Source organism: Heteronotia binoei, chromosome 21, assembly GCF_032191835.1.
Source record: "Heteronotia binoei isolate CCM8104 ecotype False Entrance Well chromosome 21, APGP_CSIRO_Hbin_v1, whole genome shotgun sequence".
Lineage (NCBI taxonomy): Eukaryota > Metazoa > Chordata > Lepidosauria > Squamata > Gekkonidae > Heteronotia > Heteronotia binoei.
Genome location: NC_083243.1, coordinates 22,960,581 through 22,983,340, shown reverse-complemented (window position 1 = coordinate 22,983,340; position 22,760 = coordinate 22,960,581). Strand labels below are relative to the sequence as shown.

The following is a 22,760-nucleotide window of genomic DNA, read 5'->3' as shown; positions in this document are numbered from 1 at the left end:
ACAGTGGCAAAAAAATTTATATACACACATACACTGTGGCTAATAGCCACTGATGGACCTGTGCTCCATATTTTTATCTAAACCCCTCTTGAAGGAGGCTATACTTGTGGCCGCCACCACCTCCTGTGGCAGTGAATTCCACATGTTAATCACCCTTTGGGTGAAGAAGTACTTCCTCTTATCCGTTTTAAACTTTCTGCTCAGCAATTTCATCGAATGCCCACGAGTTCTTGTATTGTGAGAAAGGGAGAAAAGTACTTCTTTCTCTACTTTCTCCACCCCATGCATTATCTTGTAAACCTCTATCATGTCACCCCGCAGTCGACGTTTCTCCAAGCTAAAGAGTCCCAAGCGTTTCAACCTTTCTTCATAGGGAAAGTGCTCCAGCCCTTTAATCATTCTAGTTGCCCTTCTCTGGACTTTCTCCAATGCTATAATATCCTTTTTGAGGTGCGGCGACCAGAACTGCACACAGTACTCCAAATGAGACCGCACCATCGATTTATACAGGGGCATTATGATACTGGCTGATTTGTTTTCAATCCCCTTTCTAATAATTCCCAGCATGGCGTTGGCCTTTTTTATTGCAGATGCACACTGTCTTGACATTTTCAGTGAGTTATCTACCACGACCCCAAGATCTCTCTCTTGGTCAGTCTCTGCCAGTTCACACCCCATCAACTTGTATTTGTAGCTGGGATTCTTGGCCCCAATGTGCATTACTTTGCACTTGGCCACATTGAACCGCATCTGCCACGTTGACGCCCACTCACCCAGCCTCAACAGATCCCTTTGGAGTTCCTCACAATCCTCTCTGGTTCTCACCACCCTGAACAATTTAGTGTCATCTGCAAACTTGGCCACTTCACTGCTCACTCCCAACTCTAAATCATTTTTGAACAAGTTAAAGAGCATGGGACCCAGTACCGAGCCCCGCGGCACCCCACTGCTTACCGTCCTCCACTGCGAAGACTGCCCATTTATACACACTTCCTCAGATACATAGCAATGTAAATTAATAGTTCACATCAGGGCTTTTTTTTTGGTAGCAGGACCTCCTTTGCATATTAGGCCACACGCCCCTACTGTAAGCTCCAGGAGGACTGGCTACATCAGGGGTATGTGGTCTAATATGCAAAGGAGTTCCTGGTTCACATATAGAAGACCACAGATTTATACCCTGCCCTTCTCTCTGAATCAGAGTCTCAGAGCAGCTTACAATCTCCTTTATCTCCTTCCCCCACAACAGACACACTGTGTGGTGGGTGGGGCTGAGAGAGCTCTCCCAGAAGCTGCCCTTTCAAGGGCAACTCCTATGAGAGCTACGGCTGACCCAAGGCCATTCCAGCAGCTGCAAATAGAGAAGTTGGGAATCGAACCCAGTTTCCCCAGATAAGAGTCCGCACACTTAACCACTACACCAAACTGGCGTAGTGTATGTAGTCTATGTAGTTTAACTGGCATAGTCTGTGTAGAGGCAAATGCCTCTACATAGGTGAACAGCAAGTGAGCATCCAACTTAATTAAGATGTTTTGACATGTGCAAAGACTAAACAGCACCAGCAAGCCAGGTTTCACTTCCCAAAAATCTTTTTAGCAGCTGACATAGGAGCTTGGGACAAGCAATAGCTTCCTTTCCCCTCCGTTATTAGATCTGTCTTATGATCCTAAATGTTCTTGTTGTTCACTTAGAGCTAATTAGTTCTTTCTGAACAACACAAATGCTTGTTCATTGTTTGGGGTAAATAAAGTGGTTTGGAACATTGAATCACATGCTTAGAGAATCTGCGGAACCAAAGGCCATGGCCTTCTGTCATTCAGGATCTGATTGCTGTGCAAAGCAACTGGGGGGCGGGATTCCAGATAGGAGGCTGTGCTGGGGGGTGATGGAGTGGTGGAGCCGGGTTCCATCTAGGGTTCCCGTTCCCCAGGTGGGGGAGGGATCTCCTGATTTTGGGGGCTTCTGCCTTTGGGCGCTTTTTTTGTAGCAGGAACTCCTTTGCATATTAGGCCAAACACCCCTGGTGTAGGCAATCCTCCAAGAGCTTCCAGTAAGCCTCGTAAGAAGAGCCCTGTAAGCTCTTGGAGGATTGGCTACAGATCAGGGGTGTGTGGCCTAATATGCAAAGGAGCTCCTGCTACAAAAAAAGCCCTGCCCCAAACAGTGACATCCCCACTGCGATGACATCTTGCAGAAGTGACATCATAACGCCAGGGACGTCGCCTGGTGGCACTCTGGTTTGAGGGCAAAACTCTATGGTTTGAAGGCCGTTTCACCGTCGAGTTTTGCCCTCAAGCCAGCATGTTGCTGCGTTACGTCCCCAATGTGATGACATCACTCTGTGTAAACATCATTGAGTTGGGGATGTTGTGTGAGGACATCGTTGTTTGGGACAGAGCCCTGCCCCCCTCCCAGAACGCTCCCTCCCACTCTCCTCCATTGAGACACAGGGACCAGGCAACCCTCATTCAATCCCCAGCGTCTTCAGGTGAAAGAATCAGGTGGGAGATGATGTGAATGAACTCCTCGTAGGGCCAGTTCTAGGTTCTGTGAAGCCCGGGGCAGGCAGGGCTCATGGGACACCCCCTGCCCTCCTTTGTCCACTGCCTGGACCCCCACTCACTCCTCCCTTCTTGCCCCCCATCTATCCTCACTGGCCTCTTGACACCTTCCATGCTCACAACAACCTACAGGATCCTTTCCTCAATGGCACTGGAGTGTAGGTGGGGGCAGGGGATCCCCCGGTTTGGAGTTCCTCCCCCTACTTCAGGATCATCAGAAAGCGGGGGAGGGGGAATATCTGCTGGGCACTCCATTATTCCCTATGAAGACCAATTCCCTTAGGGTATAATGGTGAATTGATCTGTGGGTATCTGGGGCTCTGGGAGGGGGACTGTGTTTTGAGGTAGAGGCACCAAATTTTCAGCACAACATCTAGTGACTCTGCTCAAAATACCCCCCACTAAAGTTTCAAAAAGATTGAACTGGGGGGGGGGGGTCCCAATTCTATGAGCCCCAAAAGGTGGTGCCCCTTTCCTTCATCATTTCCAATAGAAGGAAGGCATTTAAAAGGTGTGCGGTCCCTTTAAATGCAATGGCTGGAACTCCCTTTGGAGTTCTATTATGCTTGTTCCAACCTTGCTCCTCACTCCACCCCCAAAGACCCCAGATATTTCTTGCGTCAGACTTGGCAACCCTACCGGAGTGTGTGTCTGTGTAGCTGGGAGGACCACTGCTGTGGCTGCGCAGAGCACCACTTAAGTAACCTGCCCACTCTGCCCTGGCAGTGCCAGGCAGCCCAGAGCACTTGCAAGCAAGAGGACAAGAGAAGGGTGTGTGAGCAATAGAAGAGGGCAGCAACAGGAGGCCCTGGCCAAAGACCGGCCCCAGCATTTGTCCTAGAGAGCTGCAGTCTCTCAGAACAGGCAACACTGATATTGATAGACCAATAGCCAACACAGAATAAGGTAGCTTTATGTATTCACAGGGCTTCCAACTGTCTGGGGGGGAGGAATACTCTGCCCCTTTAACTGGAGGCTTGATGAGCTGTTATCCCTGTACTGAAAAGCCTCAGCTGCCTATTTTCATAATTGAAGAACATAAGCAGCCTCAGAATCAGCAGCAGCTCATAGGAGCACAACTTCTGAACCCTTTCTAAGGGTTCCCCCTCCTCCTCCTCCCCACCTTGTCCATTGAATAGGAGGTGCAGCTGCATGACAATCCCTGGATTAGGAGAGCAGGCAGCCAGCCAGCCACCAGGGGCTTTGCCACACCCCCAGCAGCCCTCATTAAGCCCTGGAGAAGCCTGCACCACCCCTTCTCCACTTCTTATGTGATTTTGGGTGGTGGGTGGCTTGCTGGCCTTTTGACTGCAGGGGGGGCAGCCTAGGAGAGCCCCAGGAGAGTGAGGCCTACTTGGACTGGCTGGATCTCTACCCAGCCCAAGCAGGCCTCGCTCGCCCAGAGCTCTCCTTTCTTGCATTGGGTTGCTTTCGGCTGGGGGGGTGGCATATGCTAATGAGTTATGCCAATGAGTCACACCACGTATTTTTCTTCAAAACGACCCCTGAACATAAGAGAAGCCATGTTGGATCAGGCTAGTGGCCCATCCAGTCCAACGCTCTGTCACACAAGTGGCCAAAACCCAGGTGCCGTCAGAAGGTCCACCAGCAGGGCCAGAAATCCTCCCACTGTGTCCCCCCTAAACACCAAGAACACAGAGCATCAATGCCCCAGACAGCGTGTTCCATCTAGACCTAGTGACTAATAGCCATGCACTAACAACCTCTGCTCCGTTTGCCTACATTAAAAAGTACAGCCAGGGTGGCCGTCCTAAGCCTGCTTTGGCAGGGAGGGCAGGATATAAATTGAATAAAATGGCTGCTTTTGGAGGGTGGACCCCAGGGCTTTTTTTGTAGCAGGAACTCCTTTGCATATTAGGCCACACACCCCTGATGTAGCCAATCCTCCTGGAGCTTCCAGTAGGCCCTGTACTTAGAGCCCTGTAAGGAATTCTAGCAGGACCTCCTCTGCATATTAGGCCATGCCCCCCTGATGTAGCCAATCCTCCTGGAGCTTCCAGTAGGCCCTGTAATTAGAGCCCTGTAAGGAATTCTAGCAGGACCTCCTTTGCGTATTAGGCCACACATCCCTGATGTAGCCAATCCTCCTGGAGCTTACAGTAGGCCCTGTACTTAGAGACCTGTAAGGAATTCTAGCAGGACCTCCTTTGCATATTAGGCCATGCCTCCTGATGTAGCCAATCCTCCTGGAGCTTACAGTAGGCCCTGTACTTAGAGCCCTGTAAGGAATTCTAGCAGGACCTCCTTTGCATATTAGGCCACGCCCCCTGATGTAGCCAATCCTCCTGGAGCTTACAGTAGGCCCTGTACTTAGAGACCTGTAAGGAATTCTAACAGGACCTCCTTTGCATATTAGGCCACACACCCCTGATGTAGCCAATCCTCCTGGAGCTTCCAGTAGGCCCTGTACTTAGAGCCCTGTAAGGAATTCTAGCAGGACCTCCTCTGCATATTAGGCCACGCCCCCCTGATGTAGCCAATCCTCCTGGAGCTTCCAGTAGGCCCTGTAATTAGAGCCCTGTAAGGAATTCTAGCAGGACCTCCTTTGCGTATTAGGCCACACACCCTTGATGTAGCCAATCCTCCTGGAGCTTACAATAGGCCCTGTACGAAGAGCCCTGTAAGCACTTAGAGGACTGGCTACATCGGAGGGGTGTGGCCTAATATGCAGAGGAGTTCCTGCTACAAAAAAAGCCCTGGTAGACCATATGGCTTTATGCCCCATGGAGGTCCATCACATCCCCAAACCCCACCCTCTCCATGCTCCACCCCCCAAATCTCCAAGTATTTCCCACCCATGAGCTGGTAACCTTGGGTGTTGTCCATGGATCAGACCCTTGGATGGCAGATGTTTTCTTGTTCGGCCCTGGTTGGGAGCAGCTCTCCAGGGTCTCAGGTGCAGCCCTTCCTTTTGGTGGAAGATGCTGAAAATTGTACTTGAGTTTTCTACATGCAAAGCAGCCCCGTGGCACACAGTGGTGAAGCTGCAGTACTGCAGTCCAAACTCTCTCTGCTCTCTGAGTTCAATCCCAGCGGAAGCTGGGTTCAGGTAGCCAACTCGAGGTTGACTCAGCCTTCCATCCTTCCGAGGTCGGTGAAATGAGTATCCAGCTTGCTGGGGGTGGGGGTGGGGGAAGTGTAGATGACTGGGGAAGGCAATGGCAAACCACCCCGTAAAAAGTCTGCCGTGAAAACATTGTGAAAGCAACGTCACCCCAGAGTCGGAAACGACTGGTGCTTGCACAGGAGACTACTTTTACCGTTACTCCAGGGTCTTGGGTACAGTCCCTCCTTTTGGCAGAAGATGTTGAAAATTGAACTGGAGCCTTTCTACAGGCAAAGGAGATGCTCTGCCCTCCAGCCACAGCCTCTCTCCCCGAACACCGATTGTAGAAAGCAGGCCTCCTGCAGTCCCATGGCCAATAAATACCTTGCCTTCAAGCCGCCCTGTTAAATGCCTGGTTCTTATTAATGCACGAGTGTCAGGTTTTTGCAACCTCTCATGCCTTTTATGGGATTTAAAAAAAACAAAAAACGGGGAGGTTAAATTCAGCTCATTACAAATTTGGCCAATAAACTTGGCTGCATTGCTGACACTTCCAAACTCTGGAGAGAAGAAGCTGGGTTTCTGACCATATTGGGGGTCTCTTTGGTTTAGCCAGTGATGGATGAGTGACCTCCATGGGGAAAGCCCCCTCCTAAGGAGAAGGAGGAGATGAGAAGCGGTAGTGGGCAAGAAACGGAAAAAGGAATCTTGGCTTGTGTAGAAAAGGAACTAAGTGGGGAGGGGGGAGAGCTGTCTGGTCCAATTCAAGAAATATCTGGGGACTTTGGGAGTGGGGCCAGGAGCAAGGGTGTGACAAGCCTGATTGAACTCCAAAGGGAGTTCTGGCCATCACATTTAAAGGGACTGAGCTCCCTTAAAATGCCTTCCCTCCATTTGGAAAGAATTTAGTATAAGGCTACCTTTGGGGGGGGGGCATACCATTGGACCCGTTGGTCCAATCTTTCTGAAATTTGGGGGATACTTTGAGGAGAGGCACCAAATGCTATGCTGGAAATTTGGTGCCTCTATCTCAAATAAACAGTCCCTTCAGAGCCCCGGATACCCACAGATCAATTCTCCATTATACCTTATGGGAACTGGTCTCTATAAGGTATAATTTAGTGTCCAGCAGACATTTCCCATCCCACCCACCGCCCCTCCCCCCCCGGCTTTCTAATAACCCTGAAGCAGGGTGAGGTCCTCCAAACCTGGGGATACCCTGCCGCCAACTGCGGATTAAAAACAGCAAGAGAAAGCCATGAAACAGACACAAACCTAGGAACCCAGAGGCTCACGGTTGTGAATTACTGGCAAACGATAGTTTTACAAAATTCTAAATATAATATTCAGAAAACTGAAATACAACAGTTCCAAGTGTACAAAATAAACAATATAAACAACTTCATATGTGTTTTTTCTTTCTTTCTTCACTTTGACCCGACAAGCTCCGGCTGAGACCGGGAGATGACCAAACAGCAGTTCAAAACATATTAAACTCCACTGCAGTCATTCCAGTGATTTGAAAGCAAGACCAGTGCTCTTCTTTAGAGGTTGTCAGTGGAGACCAGGAGCAGCCAAACTGTGGCTCGGGAGCCACATGTGGCTCTTTCACACATTCTGTGCGGCTCTCGAAGCCCCCACCGCCCCATTGGCCAACTTGGAGAAGGCATTTCTCTCTTTGAATTATGTCGCCAAGCCAGCCAGCGGCTTGGAGAATGCATTTAAAGTTAAAGTTGCTTTCTTTTCACCTCTCCCTCCTTCCCTCCCTCCCTCCCTTCCTGCCTGCCTACCTGCCTGCTCTCAAACACATGACGTTTACATCTGGTGGCTCTCGAACATCTGCTGTTTATTCTGTGTGGCTCTTACACTAAGCAAGTTTGGCCACCCCTGGTGGAGACCAAGAATGAACCCCAAATTTCTAAGCTAATCACGGGGGCCGCAGGCTAGAACTGGCCGTTTCACTCTTAGCTTTGTCAGTTATTCAGACTGGGGTTGTGCAAATCATATATTCACACTCCATTCCAAAACATTTCGAGTCAAAGTCTGCTGGCTCCTCTCAGGGCGTCCCAGGGCATCCTGGGAGAAGGATGTCCAGGAAGGGACTGTCATACGGAGGAGGGAGCAGACTGTCGCCCCTTCATGTTCCTTTAAGCCCTGCCACCTCTTTTTGACCCCAGTGTCTCCCAAGGGCCTTAAACGAACACATAACATAGATGTCCTTCAGGAAGCCAATGCTTTGTTATTTTAGTGGTCAGACCAGTAAAACCACATTCTGGTAGGTAACTGGTAATGGAGCAATATGCTTAGTTTAGCAAGTTCAGCTATGAAATCCTCAAGTACCGAAGGTTCAGAATTTACACCGCTGCTTAAATATAGAGGGTAGGTCTAGATCTATGCAGGATTTTACATGTAACCATGCCCACATACAAACAAACAGAGGAGAACAGTTGTTTTTATACTCCACTTTTCTCTACCCTGAAGATTATCAAAGCAGCTTACAAGTTGCCTTCCTTTCCTCTCCCCACAGCAAGCACCTTGATAGGCAGGTAGGGCTGAGAGAGTTCGGGGAGAACTGTGACTGGCCTAAGGTCACCCAGCAGGCTTCCTATTTAGGAGGAGTGGGGAATGAAACCACTCCCTGTGGTAACCCTGCTTCCACTTCCAAGAGAGAAGGTCTCAAAGCATGGGAAAGGAACCAAAAAAGCAGACCCAGAGATAGGCAGCTTTTGTGGTTGTACATTTTGTAATTTTGCGTTAAAGCAGTTATTTATTCATTTACCGTATGGCAGAGTTATACACGGGAAGCATATTATGATATAAAATGTGGAACACTTCATGAGGAAAAATATAGACAATCCACCAACAGATCAATTTTCCATTATACCCTATGGCAGGGGTCCCCAACCCCCGGGCCGTGGACTGGTACTGGTCCATGGCCTGTTAGCAACCGGGCCGTGAGTTGTATAATTATTTCATTATATATAACAATGTAGTAGTAGTAGTAGTAGTAGTAATATATTAGATTTATATCCTGCCCTCCACTCCAAATCTGGCTTACAATCTCCTTTACCTTCCTCCCCCACAACAGACACCCTGTGAGGTGGGTGGGGCTGAGAGGGCTCTCACAGCAGCTGTCCTTTCGAGAACAGCTCTGCAAGAGCTATGGCTGATCCAAGACCATTCCAGCAGCTGCAAGTGGAGGACTGGGGAATCAAACCCAGTTCTCCTAGATAAGAGTCTGCACACTTTGCCACCACACCAAAATAAAGCACACAATTGTATCATCCCAAACCCACCCACTCCTGCTGGTCTGTGGAAAAATTGTCTTCTACAAAACCGGTCCCTGGTGCCAAAAAGGTTGGGGACCACTGCCCTATGGGAATCAGCCTCCATAAGGAATAATGGCGTGCCCAGCAGACATTTCCCTCTCCTTCCCCACTTTCTGATGACCCTGAAGTGGGGGGAAGGCCTCCAAACCAGGGGATCTCCTGCTCCCACCTGGGGATTGGCAACCCTACATACCATACCATCTTGCACTCTGTACTTTAAATAGATTCAGCTACCTAGTGGAAATGAGCTAGTTCTGAAAACAGCCTAGTGCAGGCTGTTGAACTCATTTGTTATGAGGGCCAGATCTGACATAAATGAAACCTTGTCAGGCCGGACCGTGTTGGGCCAGGCCACGTGTGTTGCTATTTAAGATTAGGTAGCAGAGATATAAAGGACACAGACAAACACGACTAAATATTTTTTTTTTAAAGCAACCTTAAGACATGCTTAAAACATTAGCACCTGTTGGTCTTAAAGGTGCATTCTTTGTATTTCTCCCATGGGATCCAGGGAACTAGGAAGCGAGAGGAGGGCCAGGGGACCAGGGGACCAGGAGCGAGAGGAGCCTCAGCCAATGGAGAAAATAGAGGCTTTGCTCTGTAGCTCCTGTGCAATTGAGCAAGCCTTGCAAAGCAAGCTGTGATGCAGAAGGAAGCAAGAGAGAGGGAGAAGGAAGCAGACAAGAGCCAGTTGCTCAGGGGCCTGATAGGAGCCCTCTGGAGGCCTGATTCAGCCCCGGGCCACATGTTTGACACCCCTGGCCTAGTGCATACGATGGCATGAGAAAGGCTCAGGCAGATGCACTTTGTGTTTAAAAGCACTAAGCCTCTCTGTGTTTTACATTTCATGTTTTTAAAAAGCTAAGCCTCTCTCTGTTTTTCCAGTCTTGTGATATTAAAGCGTTTGGATCTGCAGAACTCCTACAGTCTCGTTCCAAAAAAGCGTTCCCTTGTTTTGAAACCGGTGTCCACTGGAAATAGTTACGACGATGAATTGCATGATGTTTATTAAAAAGAAATCTTTCGAGACAAAGCTTCACTTGTTAAGTATTTATGTAAAGAGTGTCTTTGCCCAGATGCTTTATTTAGCGAAAGAGGCAAGGTTTGCTCGAACTAGGCTGTTGCTTATTCTCAGAGGCTTGTGGGCTTTTGAGTCCCTTGTGAGTTAAGGCTGCATGCCAGATATTGAGACTGTGAAGTTCTAGTTCCGCAGTGGAGTCGGTAAGCCGGAGATGATGGGAGAGCAGAGCTGACTCATCTTTGGGACTATTGCAATTCAAGGCAAAAAGCCCCTGAGCACGCAGGCCTTGTGAGGCCTCCTGATGACCCATCAAGATAAATGCAGCGCCCCCTAGCTGTCTATTTTGGTCTATGAACGGGTCAAGGGGTCTTTGGAGGGCTCATTTTGTAGCAGGAGCCCCTTTGCCTATTAGGCCACACACCCCTGATGTAGCCAGTCCCCCAAGAGTTACCGTAGGCCCCATCATAAGAGCCCTGTAAGCTCTCGGAAGGTGGGCTACATCAGGAGTGTGTGGCCTAATAGGCAAAGGAGCTCCTGCTACAAAATGAGCCCTTTTCTTTGTAGAAAAAACCCCCAAACAAAACTGCAGTTCCAGAAAAGCACCAAAACCAGGTTCATTGCCCTGGCGTCCAAGAATTGCATACAGATACAATATTGCGCTACATTATAAACCCCAGTTTGATGACATTCCAGTTTAGCGTAATGTACAAATGCTGGCATGGAGGGAAGGTGGTGTCAGATCTCGGAAGCTAAGCAGGGCAATCCCCGGTTAGTACTTGGATGGGAGACCACCAAGGAAAACGAAAGGCAATGGCAAACTACCTCTGCTTCTCACTTGCCTTGAAAGTCCCTTGCTGGGGTCACCATACATCAGCTACAACTTGAAGATGCTTGGCGTGCGCACACACGAATTCTGGCCACTCCCACAATCCTTGGTTCTTGAGACAATCACCATAAACGAAAAATGTAGCTGAATCAGTGCTTCAGGGCTAGGGGGGTTTCAGAGCATACGTGATGGTCCCAGATTTGTTGTTGTTGTTGTTCCATTGCACAGTCGATGCCGACTCATTGCAACCCCATGGACCAAGTCACACCAGGCCCTCCTGTCTTCCACCATCCTCCGAAGTCTGCTCAAATTCGTGTTTGTTACATCAGTAATACTGTCCAGCCATCTCATCTTTTGCTGCCCCCTTCTTCTTTTGCCTTCTGTCTTTCCCAGCATCAGGGTCTTCTCCAGTGAGTGCTCCCTTCTCATTTGGTGGCCAAAGTATTTGAGCTTCAGCGTCAGCATCTGACTTTCCAGGGAACAGTCTGGGTTGATTTCCCTTAGAACTGACTGATTCAAATTGTTAAATCCATAGATTAGGGCCAGGCACAAAGAGAGAGCTTTCTTCAAATTTGAGGGAAATCTTGGGTTTTCCAAAAAAAAAAATTTAAAACAAAGATTAGACAGGAAATTGCAAAAAACTCCCAAGAATTTGGAGCATTTTGGCTTCTGATGGTGATTTCTCTCTCCACTGCCCTCCTCCCCATCACCACCGGGCAGCCAAGGAAAACAGGAGTTGAGCACTGCAGTGTTTGCGCTCCCCTTCACTGTCTACTCCGCCCCACTACGTCTTCCATGCAGTGACCCAGAGGAAAGGCAGAGGGTGACCATTTGACAGGGATGGAGCAACTACGTCCCCCACCCCCAACACTGGTAGTGAGCAGTTTGCTGGCTTTCTCTATGGAGGTTCCCTTTAGTCACCATGGCTAGTAACTATTAATGGGCTTATTCTCCATGAATCTCCCTATCCCCCATTTAAAGCCATCTACACTCGTGGCTATCACTACCTCCCTAATGCTGAATGCCACCATTTAACTACTCACTGAGTAAAGAGATATTTCCTTTAATCAGAATGCTGTTTCTTTGAGCTCTTATGAACTAGATAGTGGATGCATCCAAGGGTGGAATTCTCGTAGGAGCTCCTTTGCATATTAGGCCACACCCCCTCGATGTAGCCAATCCTCCAAGAGCTAACAAAAAAGAGCCTTGTAAGGATTGGCTACATCAGGGGTGTGTGTGGCCTAATATGCAAAGGAGCTCTTGCTAGAATTCCACCCCTGGATGTATCCTTCTGCCCATGAGCACAGATGGACCAGAATCTTTAGTTTCCAGATTTGGTGCACATTTGAAATACAGACCAATTGTGAGGTTTACAATTACGTTTTTCTTTAAAAAAAAAAAAAACTGCACAATTGATTGACATCTTGTATGGTCATTTTCAGCTTCTGGCAGACAACTGAGACCGGAAGACACTGAGGCCGATGGTGAGGCTGATGCAGAAGATGATTCTGTGAGTATCATGTGTTTCCTTCAATATTTTAAAATTCGGAGTGTGCTTTCGGGGTCTTGGACAATAGCTTGAATCAAAACTCAAACTAGAGCTTTCTTCCCCCTGAGAATAGATTCAGATGGGTAGCCGTGTTGGTCTGAAGCAACAGAACAAAGTTTTGAGTCCAGTGGCACCTTTAAGACCCACAAAGTTTAATTCTGGGCATAAGCCTTCGGGGGCTTGCAAACTTCTTCAGATATCGTGTGCATGCGCACCAAAGCTTATACCCGGAATTAAACTTTGTGGGTCTTAAAGGTGCCACTGGACTCAAACATAATTCTGTTGCTTCCCCCCCTGTACCATAACAGAACCTGAGCCATTTATCTACATTTTGTTTACATGTTCCTTACTTCCTTATGCAGTGGGATATCCCAGGGAGCTTGGTTTCCTTTCAGAGTGCGCTGGAGATTTAGAACATGACAATATTTGCTAGGAAGCAGAGGAGCCCAGCCAGCCCTGCTACTAGGCAAACTGGGCAATTGTCCAGGTTGCCGGCCTTCTGGGAGGGGCAGATTGGGTGCCCCCCATGTGACTTGGGGGCATCAGAGCTTTTTTTTTGGTAGAAAAAGCCCAGCACGAACTCATATGCACATTAGGCCACGCCTCCTGACATCACCATCGTTTCACACAGGGCTTTTTTGGTAGAAAAAGCCCAGCAGGGATTCATTTACATATTAGGCCACACCCCCTGATGCCAGGCCACCGACATTATCAGTGGAAGGGGGCACCAGAACTTAGCCTTGCCAAGGGTGCCAGACTGTGGAGGGTCAGCTCTGTGGGCACTGTATCTGCTTCTCATATGGTATCTCCAGAGAGAGAAAAACAGTCCTACACTCCAACAAAATCATCATTTCTCTCTCTCTCTCTCTCTCTTTGATTTGATACAAGGGCAAGCAGAGGGGCAGGGGCGTCAAATTCACGATTATGTCATCTCCCATCTAGATTTGCGTTGCCACTCGACTGGACGAATGGCACCTGTGCTCCATCCATGCGTAATTTCAGATTTCTTTGTGTTCATGGATACAGATGATGTGGCCTGCAAGAATGCCCCTTTGTTTAGAAATAGGAGAAGCAGTCCTCTTGAGAGAGAATGCAACCGCCCGTGTAAGCCGCTATGGGTACATATACATACGCACACAATCCACTGCTTCTTTATCAGCGTGGGAGCTCTGGAATGTGTGTGACAGCTCTCTCAACCACCAGAGTTTCCTGATTTTCTTCGGTAGAAAGGGTATGTTAAACTGCAGGGGCATCGAATCCATTTGTTATGAGGGGCCGGATCTGACATAAATGAGAACTTGTTGGGCCGGGCCGTGTCAGGCCAGGCTACGTGTGTCCCTATTTAAGGTTAGGTAGCAGAGATATAAAAATTTTAAAGGACACAGACAAACATGACTAACAATTCTTTTCTTTTTTTAAAATTAAAATAAAACATGCTTAAAACATTAGCACTTGTTGGTCTTCAAGGTGCTTTCTTTGTATTTCTCCCGTGGGATCCAGGGAACTGGGCAAAGGAAGCTCTGGCTCTTTCCCTCCCTCCCCAGGGACTAGGAGGGGGAGGAGCTTCAACCAATGGAGAAGATCGAGGTTTTACTCTGTAGCTCCTGTGCAATTGAGCAAGTCTTGCAAAGCAAGCTGAGATGCAGAAGGAAGCAAGGGAGAAGGAGAAGGAAGCAGACAAGAGCCAGTTGCTTGGGGGCCTGATAGGAGCCCTCTGGGGGCCCGATTTGGCCCCCGGGCCACATGTTTGACACCCCTGGCCTAGTGCATATGATGGCATGAGAAAGGCTCAGGCAGATGCACTTTGTGTTTAAAAGCACTAAGCCTCTCTGTGTTTTACATTTCATGTTTTTTAAAAGCTAAGCCTCTCTGTGTTTTTCCAGACTTATGATATTAAAGCGTTTGGATCTGCAGAACTCCTACAGTCTCGTTCCAAAAAGCGTTCCCTTGTTTTGAAACCGGTGTCCACTGGAAATAGTTACGATGATGAATTGCATGCTTTTTTTAAAAAAAAAAATCCTGATTCGGCCCCTGGGCAGCATGTTTGACACCCCTGTGTTCGAGGGAAGTACACCTGGAAGTACTGTGGTATTCAATGTGAGTGACCAGAAACCAAGTCCAGAGGATTTGTGTATGCCCACTGTTGCTTACTGAACTCCAGACTCAGGCCAGTTTGTGTAGAAAGAGGTTGAAGGCAAACCGCTAGTGTGCTCTGTACTGCTTGGCTCATTTAAAACGGCAAATGTGGCTTTCAGTCCAAAGAACGGCAACAAAATCTAAGAACGTAAGAAGAGCCCTACTGGGTCAGACCAAAGAGTCCTTCTAGACCAGGGATCTTCAACAATTTTGAGCCTGCAGGCACCTTTTGAATTCTGACACAGCGAAAGCCCCATCCACATCCTAAAAATATTTGGCAGGCTCCAGGAAAGGTGTTGGCGGGCAGCATTGGGGACCCCTGTGTTGGACACCTTTTGATTCGTTTTTATGGTTTTCTCCTAAGATAAGCAATGACACCTTTTACGTGAATTTCCCTCCTCAGCTCCCTGGTCCATAAAAGTTTAGCAGGGGTGTCGAGCTCATTTGTTATGAGGGCCGGATCTGACATAAATGAGATCTTGTTGGGCCGAGCCATGTCGGGTTGGGCCATGATTAAGACTAAGATTAGGTAGCAGAGATATACATTTTATAAAGAACACAAACACAAATATATATTTTTTAAAAACTTAAAAACATGCTTAAAATGTTAGCACTCTGATCTTAAAGATGGTTTCTTTGAATTTCTCCCATGGGATCCAGGGAACTGGGCAAAGGAATCTCTGGCTCTTTCCTTCCTTCCCCAGGAGACCAGGAGGGGGAGGAGCCTCAACCAATGGAGAAAATAGAGGCTTTGCTCAGTAGCTCCTGTGTGATTGAGCAAGCCTTGCAAAGCAAGCTGAGATGCAAAAGGAAGTGAGAGAGGGAGAAGGAAGCCGATGACAGCCAGTTGCTCGGGGGGCTGATAGGAGACCTCGGGGGGCCTTATTCGGACCCCGAACTGCACGTTTGACACCCCTGGTTTAGCTATTCCCCACTGCAAAGCTGATAGTTGCTAAAATAACATGTCTGCTTATAGGCTAATGGGAATTATTTGCTTTGCTCTTTTCCCGTGCCCATTCCTCCAGGTCGATGAAGTGACAACAGAAAACATACGACCGAGACCACAAGGGTCCTCTCCAATATACGAGTACTGCATAGAAGACGAATATTTTAATAAAAAGGCAAGAGATGATGCTACGGGATATTTTGTATAATGTGGTTTCAGTAAGGGCAGATCTTCAGTTTTCTGGATCCCCTGAATGTATTTATTTAGAAAATATTCATGCCGTCTCTCCAGGATCTTACCTGAGGTGGTTTATAAAATTAAAAGAATAAAAGCAAAACATTCAAAGATATTAATGTTGAAATTAAATCAAAAGAGTTCCCAGCTCAACATTAGGAAGAACTTCCTGACAGAGTGATTCCTCAATGGAACAGGCTTCCTCAGGAGGTGGTGGGCTCTCCTTCCTTGGAGGTTTTTAAACACAGGCTAGATGGCCATCTGACAGCAATGAAGATCCTATGAACTTAGGGGGAGCCTGCTTCGGTGGGGAGGGCGGGATATAAATAAAATTATTATTATTATTGTGAGTTTCCCACATTGTGCAGGGGGTTAGACTAGATGACCCTGGAGGACCCTTCCAACTCTATGATTCTATTATTCTAATGTGCCTATTTGGATTGGGTGCAATGTTCCCTCTAAGCTGCAGAGTCTTGTGAGCAAAAATTCTACTTTGTGAGCTGTTGGCATTAAAGCTGTGAGCTACTGCATAAATTAGTGTGCTCTGGGGTCATCCTTCCTGAGCTAAGACAAAAATGTGTGAGCTGGAGGCTAAAAATCTGTGAGCTAGTTCATGCTAACTCAGCTTAGAGGGAACACTGATTGGGTGTATCGTATGCAGAGGGCAGGGGACTTAGAACTCTACTCCTGCACTGTTTTCCCAACCTGAGATAGCCTGGGGGGCACCATTTGCAGTGTTTGGATCTGCATATGTACCAGTGAGCTACGTGTTATATTTTCACAGCGGTGTGCATAGTGTTCCTCTGGGTCTGTTTCTAGTCCAGAAAATGGCTCAGAGTGGAAGTCTTCAGCCCCTTTTTTGCCTATTGTTGTCCTGAACTGAATTGGGCCCATGCGTCCCTGAGAAGTGTAGAACTTCACAACACATGCCCCCACCTGCCTTTGTGATATCCCAAGGACAAATAACATTTATTGAGTGCAGGGCTTTGTGTGTGTGTGTTATGTGTGTATATATACGGTACTGAGTACTTTTGGTGAGGGGCTCTCCCAAGTCCTGAGGAGAATGGGTGGAAACTTGCAGCCCAGTTATTTTTGCATACCTTTGGTAAAACGCACTGTCACCACCATCACCACCTTCCCCGGAAAAAAAATCAGAGTACAGACTGACAGCTGCCTCAAAGAGATTTGCAGATCCATCTTAGCTAAGCTCTAAAGATCACGCTTGTTTTTCCAGCTTCAGCAAGATCTAGAGAACAGACAAAGGAGGGCCTCTTCCATCAAAATGAGTGATTCACAGGTGAGCTTCTGATACGTCGGTTGCACCCTTCAGCACAGAAGGGGCATTATATTTGAAGCGTTTTAAAGTGAATTGTGGTTAGCCTCGCCTTCTCACTTGATAAGTGGCTCTGGAACAGAATGTAGCCAAGTACGTGTAAATATGGGGTTTGTGGGCCAGCCGCAAAGAACATTCATTTGAGTGATTGGGGTGGTTTTTGACCCCGGCCTTTGATCCGGAGGGGATCCCTACAGCTAGTTCTCCAGTAGTGGGTTAATCCTGACTCCTGGGAATTAGCTCCTCCTCTCCATAGGCAGGGCAAGCAAACATTTAGGGCTGAGGGCTGTTCCCCTCAGCTTTCGGTTTTGCTTGGCCCTGCCTCCAGAGCAGGACGCGCCAGCCGAGCTCTAGAACTCGCTTAAAAAAAGAGAGAGAGAAATGACAGCGGACCACAAGGAAAGGGACAAAATTTCTCCTCTCCCCCTTCCCTCGCTTCGGGAGACAACTTTGGGAGGCAGCACAGGGGCCGGGGAAAGGCCGAGACCGCGGCCACAGCCTCCCCACACTGCCAGAAGCCCGGAGACGATGGCAAACTCGGGTTGACTGCCACACCTTTCCCCGTCAGGAAAGAGATTGTTTTTTAAAAAAATAACAATCGAACTGGAGAATATTCCTGCCTTTCCAACACACAGCATTGCGCCGGATGATCGGTGCTGTCCATTTGTACAGAAAGAATGACTTCATGTAGGAGGGAGGCGGAAAGATGGGGCTAGGCTGAGTTTCAAAAGCAGGTCCTTGGAATTACGGAACTTGGCTCTGGCTTGGTTCCAGCGGAGGTGAAGGAATTATTTCCACCCATAGAGAAAGATCTTGTCTCTCCTTTCTTGCTGTAGCCCCAAATGCCCCCCCAAATTCTGCTCCTCCCATATCCCCCCCAGGAGAAAGTCATCTTCCTACAGGTCAGTTGGATCCATGCTTAGGCCTGATCACGAACACACAAAGCTACCTTATATTGAATTATGGCCCATCAATGTTGTCTGCTCAGACTGACAGCGACTCTCTAGGTCCTAGGTTGACATCTTTCACATCACCTATGACTGGATCTTTTTAAAATGGGAGACACCGGGGATAGAACCTGGGACCTTCTGCATGCCAAGCTGATGCTCTACCACTGAGCCACCACCCATCTCCACCATTTTCCACGGGGAAGACTCAGTACAGTACATAGCTTGGCTTTCTCTTTGCTACCTACCTCAGGATGCATTCCATTAAATTATTATTGCAGCGTGCAAAGAGATTTCCAAAAACTCACTCATCTTCACCATGATCGGTGGCTTTCCCAAGCCTGTTTAGAAGGCTTGAAGAAAGATTTCCTGATTGAAGGTCAAGCTGTCTTTAAAGCTTTTGAGCTGGAGCAGGTTATTTGCATTGGAAAACTCTGCGATTGGGATTTCCAGACAGTTTTCTTTTACGTCTGAGCATATATGAACGACGCCAGTCATACAGGGCCAGCCCAGAGGGTTTTGGCATCCTAAGCCAGTGACACCTTGCCCCCCCCCACATCCCATACTATGCAGTATGGGTGGACTTAATGGCCTGTCTAGGTATAGGGTTACAACCGTTTGGATAAGGTCCTGTGCCCACCTGGCCCCACATACTTGCTAAAATAACTGGCGAATGCCAGAAAAGATGTGGCACAATGTTCCCTCTTAAGCTGCAGAGTCTTGTGAGCAAAAATTCTACTTTGTCAGTAACTGGCATTAAAGTTGTGAGCTGCCGCATAAATTGTTGTGCTCTGGGGTCATCCTTCCTGAGCAAAGACAAAAATGTGAGCTGGAGGCTAAAAATCTGCTAGCTAGCTCTCACTAACTTACTTTAGAGGTCCCAGGGACCCCTGGACTAGATCCTGAGGGAGCCCTGTGTTAAAATCCCTGTTCACCTATTAAGCTTATGGAGTGACCTAGTGCAACTCCCCTTCTCTTTCAGCCTGACTCACCTCACAAGGTGGTTGTTGGCACGAGATAGGAGAGTGGCGTATGCGAACCTGAACTCCTTGAAGGAACATCAATAAAAATGCACGGATTGTATAGAGGAAGATTTTTTTCCCCAAAAATGGAATTTTTAGAAATTACCACAGAAATCTACACCAGTATCACCAGAGAAACCTACACCACAGCGATCTGCACAGAATTCTAGGTTATGCTCATACAGCCTTGTCATATAGATTCAGATGGGCAGCCATGTTAGTCTGAAGCAACAGAACACAGTTTTGAGTCCAGTGGCACCTTCAAGCAGTCAAACTCCGATGTTCCCAGCATTTGTCTGGAGTTGTCAACGTCTGCTTGTAAATGCTGACAACTGACCACAGTTTCAGGCATATACTGTAACGTAAATAATATTCAACATATTTATTATCTATTTCATGTAACAATAATTAAAAAAAAAAAACCTGTCAACTTGCCCTGACCTGGGTAACTCAGGCAAGCCCAATCTCAACAGATCTCAGAAACAAAGCAGGCCTGACCCTGGCAAGTATTTGGATGTGAGACCACCAAGGAATACCAGGACCAGGAGGCAGAGGCGGGATTTATTCAGCCACTTCTCTGAAAATCCTCCATGCTCCACTAGCAGTTGGCAGAAGTCACCCATGACTTTGAGTACACACACACACACACACACACACACACACAAAACAACCCTTCAGGACTCTGATGCTTTTTGGAAACTGAGCCATTTTAGATACAGTGCTTTTTTTGTAGCAGGAACTCCTTTGCATATTAGGCCATACACCCCTGATATAGCCAATCCTCCTGCAGCTTACAATAGGCCCTGTACTAAGAGCCCTGTAAGCTCTTGGAGGATTGGCTACATCAGGGGGTGTGGCCTAATCGAATAGAATTCTAGCAGGAGCTTCTTTGCATATTAGGCCACACACCCCTGATATAGCCAATCCTCCTGGAGCTTACAGTAGGCCCTGTACTAAAAGCTCTGTAAGCTCTTGGAGGATTGGCTACATCTGGGGTGTGTGGCCTAATACGCAAAGGAGCTCCTGCTACAAAAAAAAAAGCCCTGTTTAGATACATGTCTTGTACACAGGTAAAAACATTTGCCCTGGCTGCTGATTTTATTACATGAATGATTAGAAATGTCACTTCATGACACATTTACCCTATGGTGCCTAGGAATCTATGGAGGTGACTTTGCACACAGAAATAGAGTCTGGCGCAAGTGGATTTAGTGTGGCCGGTGGAGGAAACGAAGGAATATTTGTGAAGAAAGTGCTCAAGGAATCCTCAGCATCAAAGTTATTCAGCCTGAGAGAAGGTAGAGTATTATTTTATTTTCATTTGTTTTTATTCTGTTTTCTGGGGAAACTAATAAATCTGATTTTTAGACGTTGTCAAGCATCGATATTTCTCAATAATCAAGCTTTTGTTCTTTAATCAAAAGTTGCCTTATTGTAAAACTCCATAGCTTGCTCCAAGGACGGACTCCTTGGAAGTAATGACATACATAGTATTGAATAGTAACTTATAGGCCAACTTCAAAAGGCTGGGTTACAGATAACTTCAAAAGAATAACATAAAGATGCAAATTGAATTGTGGGTTCAAAGGCTACTCACTAGAATCTCTTTTATGGCTAAGGAATGTCAGCTAATAAAAACCTCTCCCTTTCTCACACCTGAATCTGGGGGAGAGGCATTCTACACTGTTAATGCAAGGTTACGCTAAACATCCTGGGTCCAGATGGATTTATTATGCACCCATTGGAAAGGAGAGAAGGGGGGAGGAAGAAAGGGGAAAAAGGCAAGAGTGATGCTCTGCTTTATCTCTGGCCTGTCTGCTAAACACATATAGAAACAGCATATAGAAATAGCATGCTTGACAGACGTCAAAACAATTCACACCCTTTTTTCACTGTACGTTCTAAAACTTCAGGCCTTCCTATGTTGGAGAGCAAAGTGAGACGTGATGAACACATAGCTGTAGATCTGAATTTAGACATTTAAGATGTGTTGCTTGGGGTGGTTCAAGGACTCCAACTGCGTTAAAGGAAATCTACACAAAAATTCTAGGTTATGTTCATACGGTCTTTTCATATAGATTCAGGCGGGTAGCTGTGTTGGCCTGAAGCAGGGGTGCCCAAACTGGTTTAACATAAGAGTCACATAAAATAAATGTCATGTTTGAGAGCCATAAGACATGAATGTCAGATATTTGAGAGAGACACAGGAAGGAAGGAAGGAAGGAAGGAAGGAAGGAAGGAAGGAAGGAAGGAAGGAAGGAAGGAAGGAAGGAAGGAAGGAAGGAAGGAAGGAAGGAGGATAGATGGCGGAGGGGGAAAGAAAGCAATTTTAAATGCATTCTCCAAGCCGGTCAACACGGGGTGGGGGCTTCAAGAGCCACACAATGTGTATGAAGAGCCACATGTGGCTCCCGAACCACAGTTTGGCCACCCCTTGTCTGAAGCAACAGAACAAAGTTTGAATCCAGTGGCACCTTCAAGACCAGCAAAGTTTTAGGTGTAAGCTTTTGTGTGCATGTATAATCTGAAGAAGTGTGCATGCACACCAAAGCTTATACCCAGAATTAAACTTTGCTGGTCTTAAAGTTGCCACTGGATTCAAACTTCGGCCTTGTCGTATTTCGATCTGGGTTTTTTAGTAGCCTCGCCTGTTGGCAACATGAGATTAAATTTGTACAAAAGTCTGCAGCTTGCGTTGCCAGCTCTGGATGAGGAAACACCTGGAAGGTTTTGCAAGTGGAGCCTGGGAGGGCAGGGCTTGGGGGGGGGGGACCTCAGGATCAGGGCTCTTTTTGTAGCAAGAGCTCCTCTGCATATTAGGCCACGCCCCCTGATGTAGCCAATCCTCCTGGAGCTTACAGTAGGCCCTGTACTAAGAGCCCTCTAAGCTCTTGGAGGATTGGCTTCATCAGGGGGGCACGCCTAATATTCAGAGGAGCTCCTGCTACAAAAAGAGCCCTGCTCAGGATGGTACAGTTCCATTGGGCCCACCCTCCAAAGCAGCCATTGTCTTGGGGGGGGGCAGAGATCAGCTAATTGCAGGAAAACTCCAGGCCCCACCTGAATGTTGGCAACTCTATCTGTAGCTGATTGCAGGTAACTGAAAACCAGGCGGTTGGTGGGCATATAGGAGGTCTGAATTTAGGAATGTGAGGCTGAAGTCACTGGGCTTGCATATTGCCAAGAAAGACAGGTGTGACCTATGAGCAGGGGTGGAATTCTAGCAGGAGCTCCTTTGCGTATTAGGCCACACACCCCTGATGTAGCCAATTCTCTAAGAGCTTACTGGGCTCTTTTTTGTAAGCTCTTGGAGGACTGGCTACATCAGGGGGGTGTGGCCCAATATTCAAAGTTGCTCCTTCTAGAATTTCACCCCCGCCTATGAGACAAAGACATACGACATGTTATGCGCAACCTGAAAAACTGACTTGTGTGATATTGGCTCTAAGCAATGACTGATCTTGACTTGACTTCATTTCCTGTTCTATAGATAAATCCCTCTGGATTAAGGCAACCAAGCTTTTTTTATGTTCTCTTGAGCCCTTGTCTCTGTCTGTGCATGTAACTTCCATAAGGAGGGAAACTGGTTCTATCCAACAACCTCACAGTTCAGCCCATAAGGAAATTTCTCTTTCTTTGCCAAACCAAAGGATTAGTTCATATGACTAGATAAAGCTGTTTTGTGCAGCTTTATGAGATGAACTTTTTTCCAAACACTGGAAGTATGCACTTGCAATTTGCTGCAAGCCGGCAGCTTGGAGAATGCATTTAAAGTTAAAGTTGCTTTC

The 22,760-nt window shown here is 47.3% G+C and overlaps 1 protein-coding gene and 1 long non-coding RNA gene across 2 annotated transcripts in view; both read left to right on the top strand.

Annotated features, from left to right (window-relative positions):
* LOC132590239 (uncharacterized) overlaps positions 1-15,612 on the top strand; it is a 61,907-nt gene extending 46,295 nt beyond the window's left edge. The window contains exons 2-3 of the long non-coding RNA XR_009556652.1: positions 12,248-12,315; positions 15,516-15,612. This is a non-coding gene — a long non-coding RNA (uncharacterized LOC132590239). The remainder of the gene's footprint in view (positions 1-12,247; positions 12,316-15,515) is intronic.
* Positions 15,613-16,908: 1,296 nt separating this feature from the next.
* AHNAK2 (AHNAK nucleoprotein 2) overlaps positions 16,909-22,760 on the top strand; it is a 31,088-nt gene continuing 25,236 nt past the window's right edge. Inside the window, exons 1-2 of the mRNA XM_060261582.1 lie at positions 16,909-16,967; positions 20,129-20,270. Coding sequence (XP_060117565.1) covers positions 16,953-16,967; positions 20,129-20,270 — 157 coding nt within the window. The 5' untranslated portion in view covers positions 16,909-16,952. The remainder of the gene's footprint in view (positions 16,968-20,128; positions 20,271-22,760) is intronic.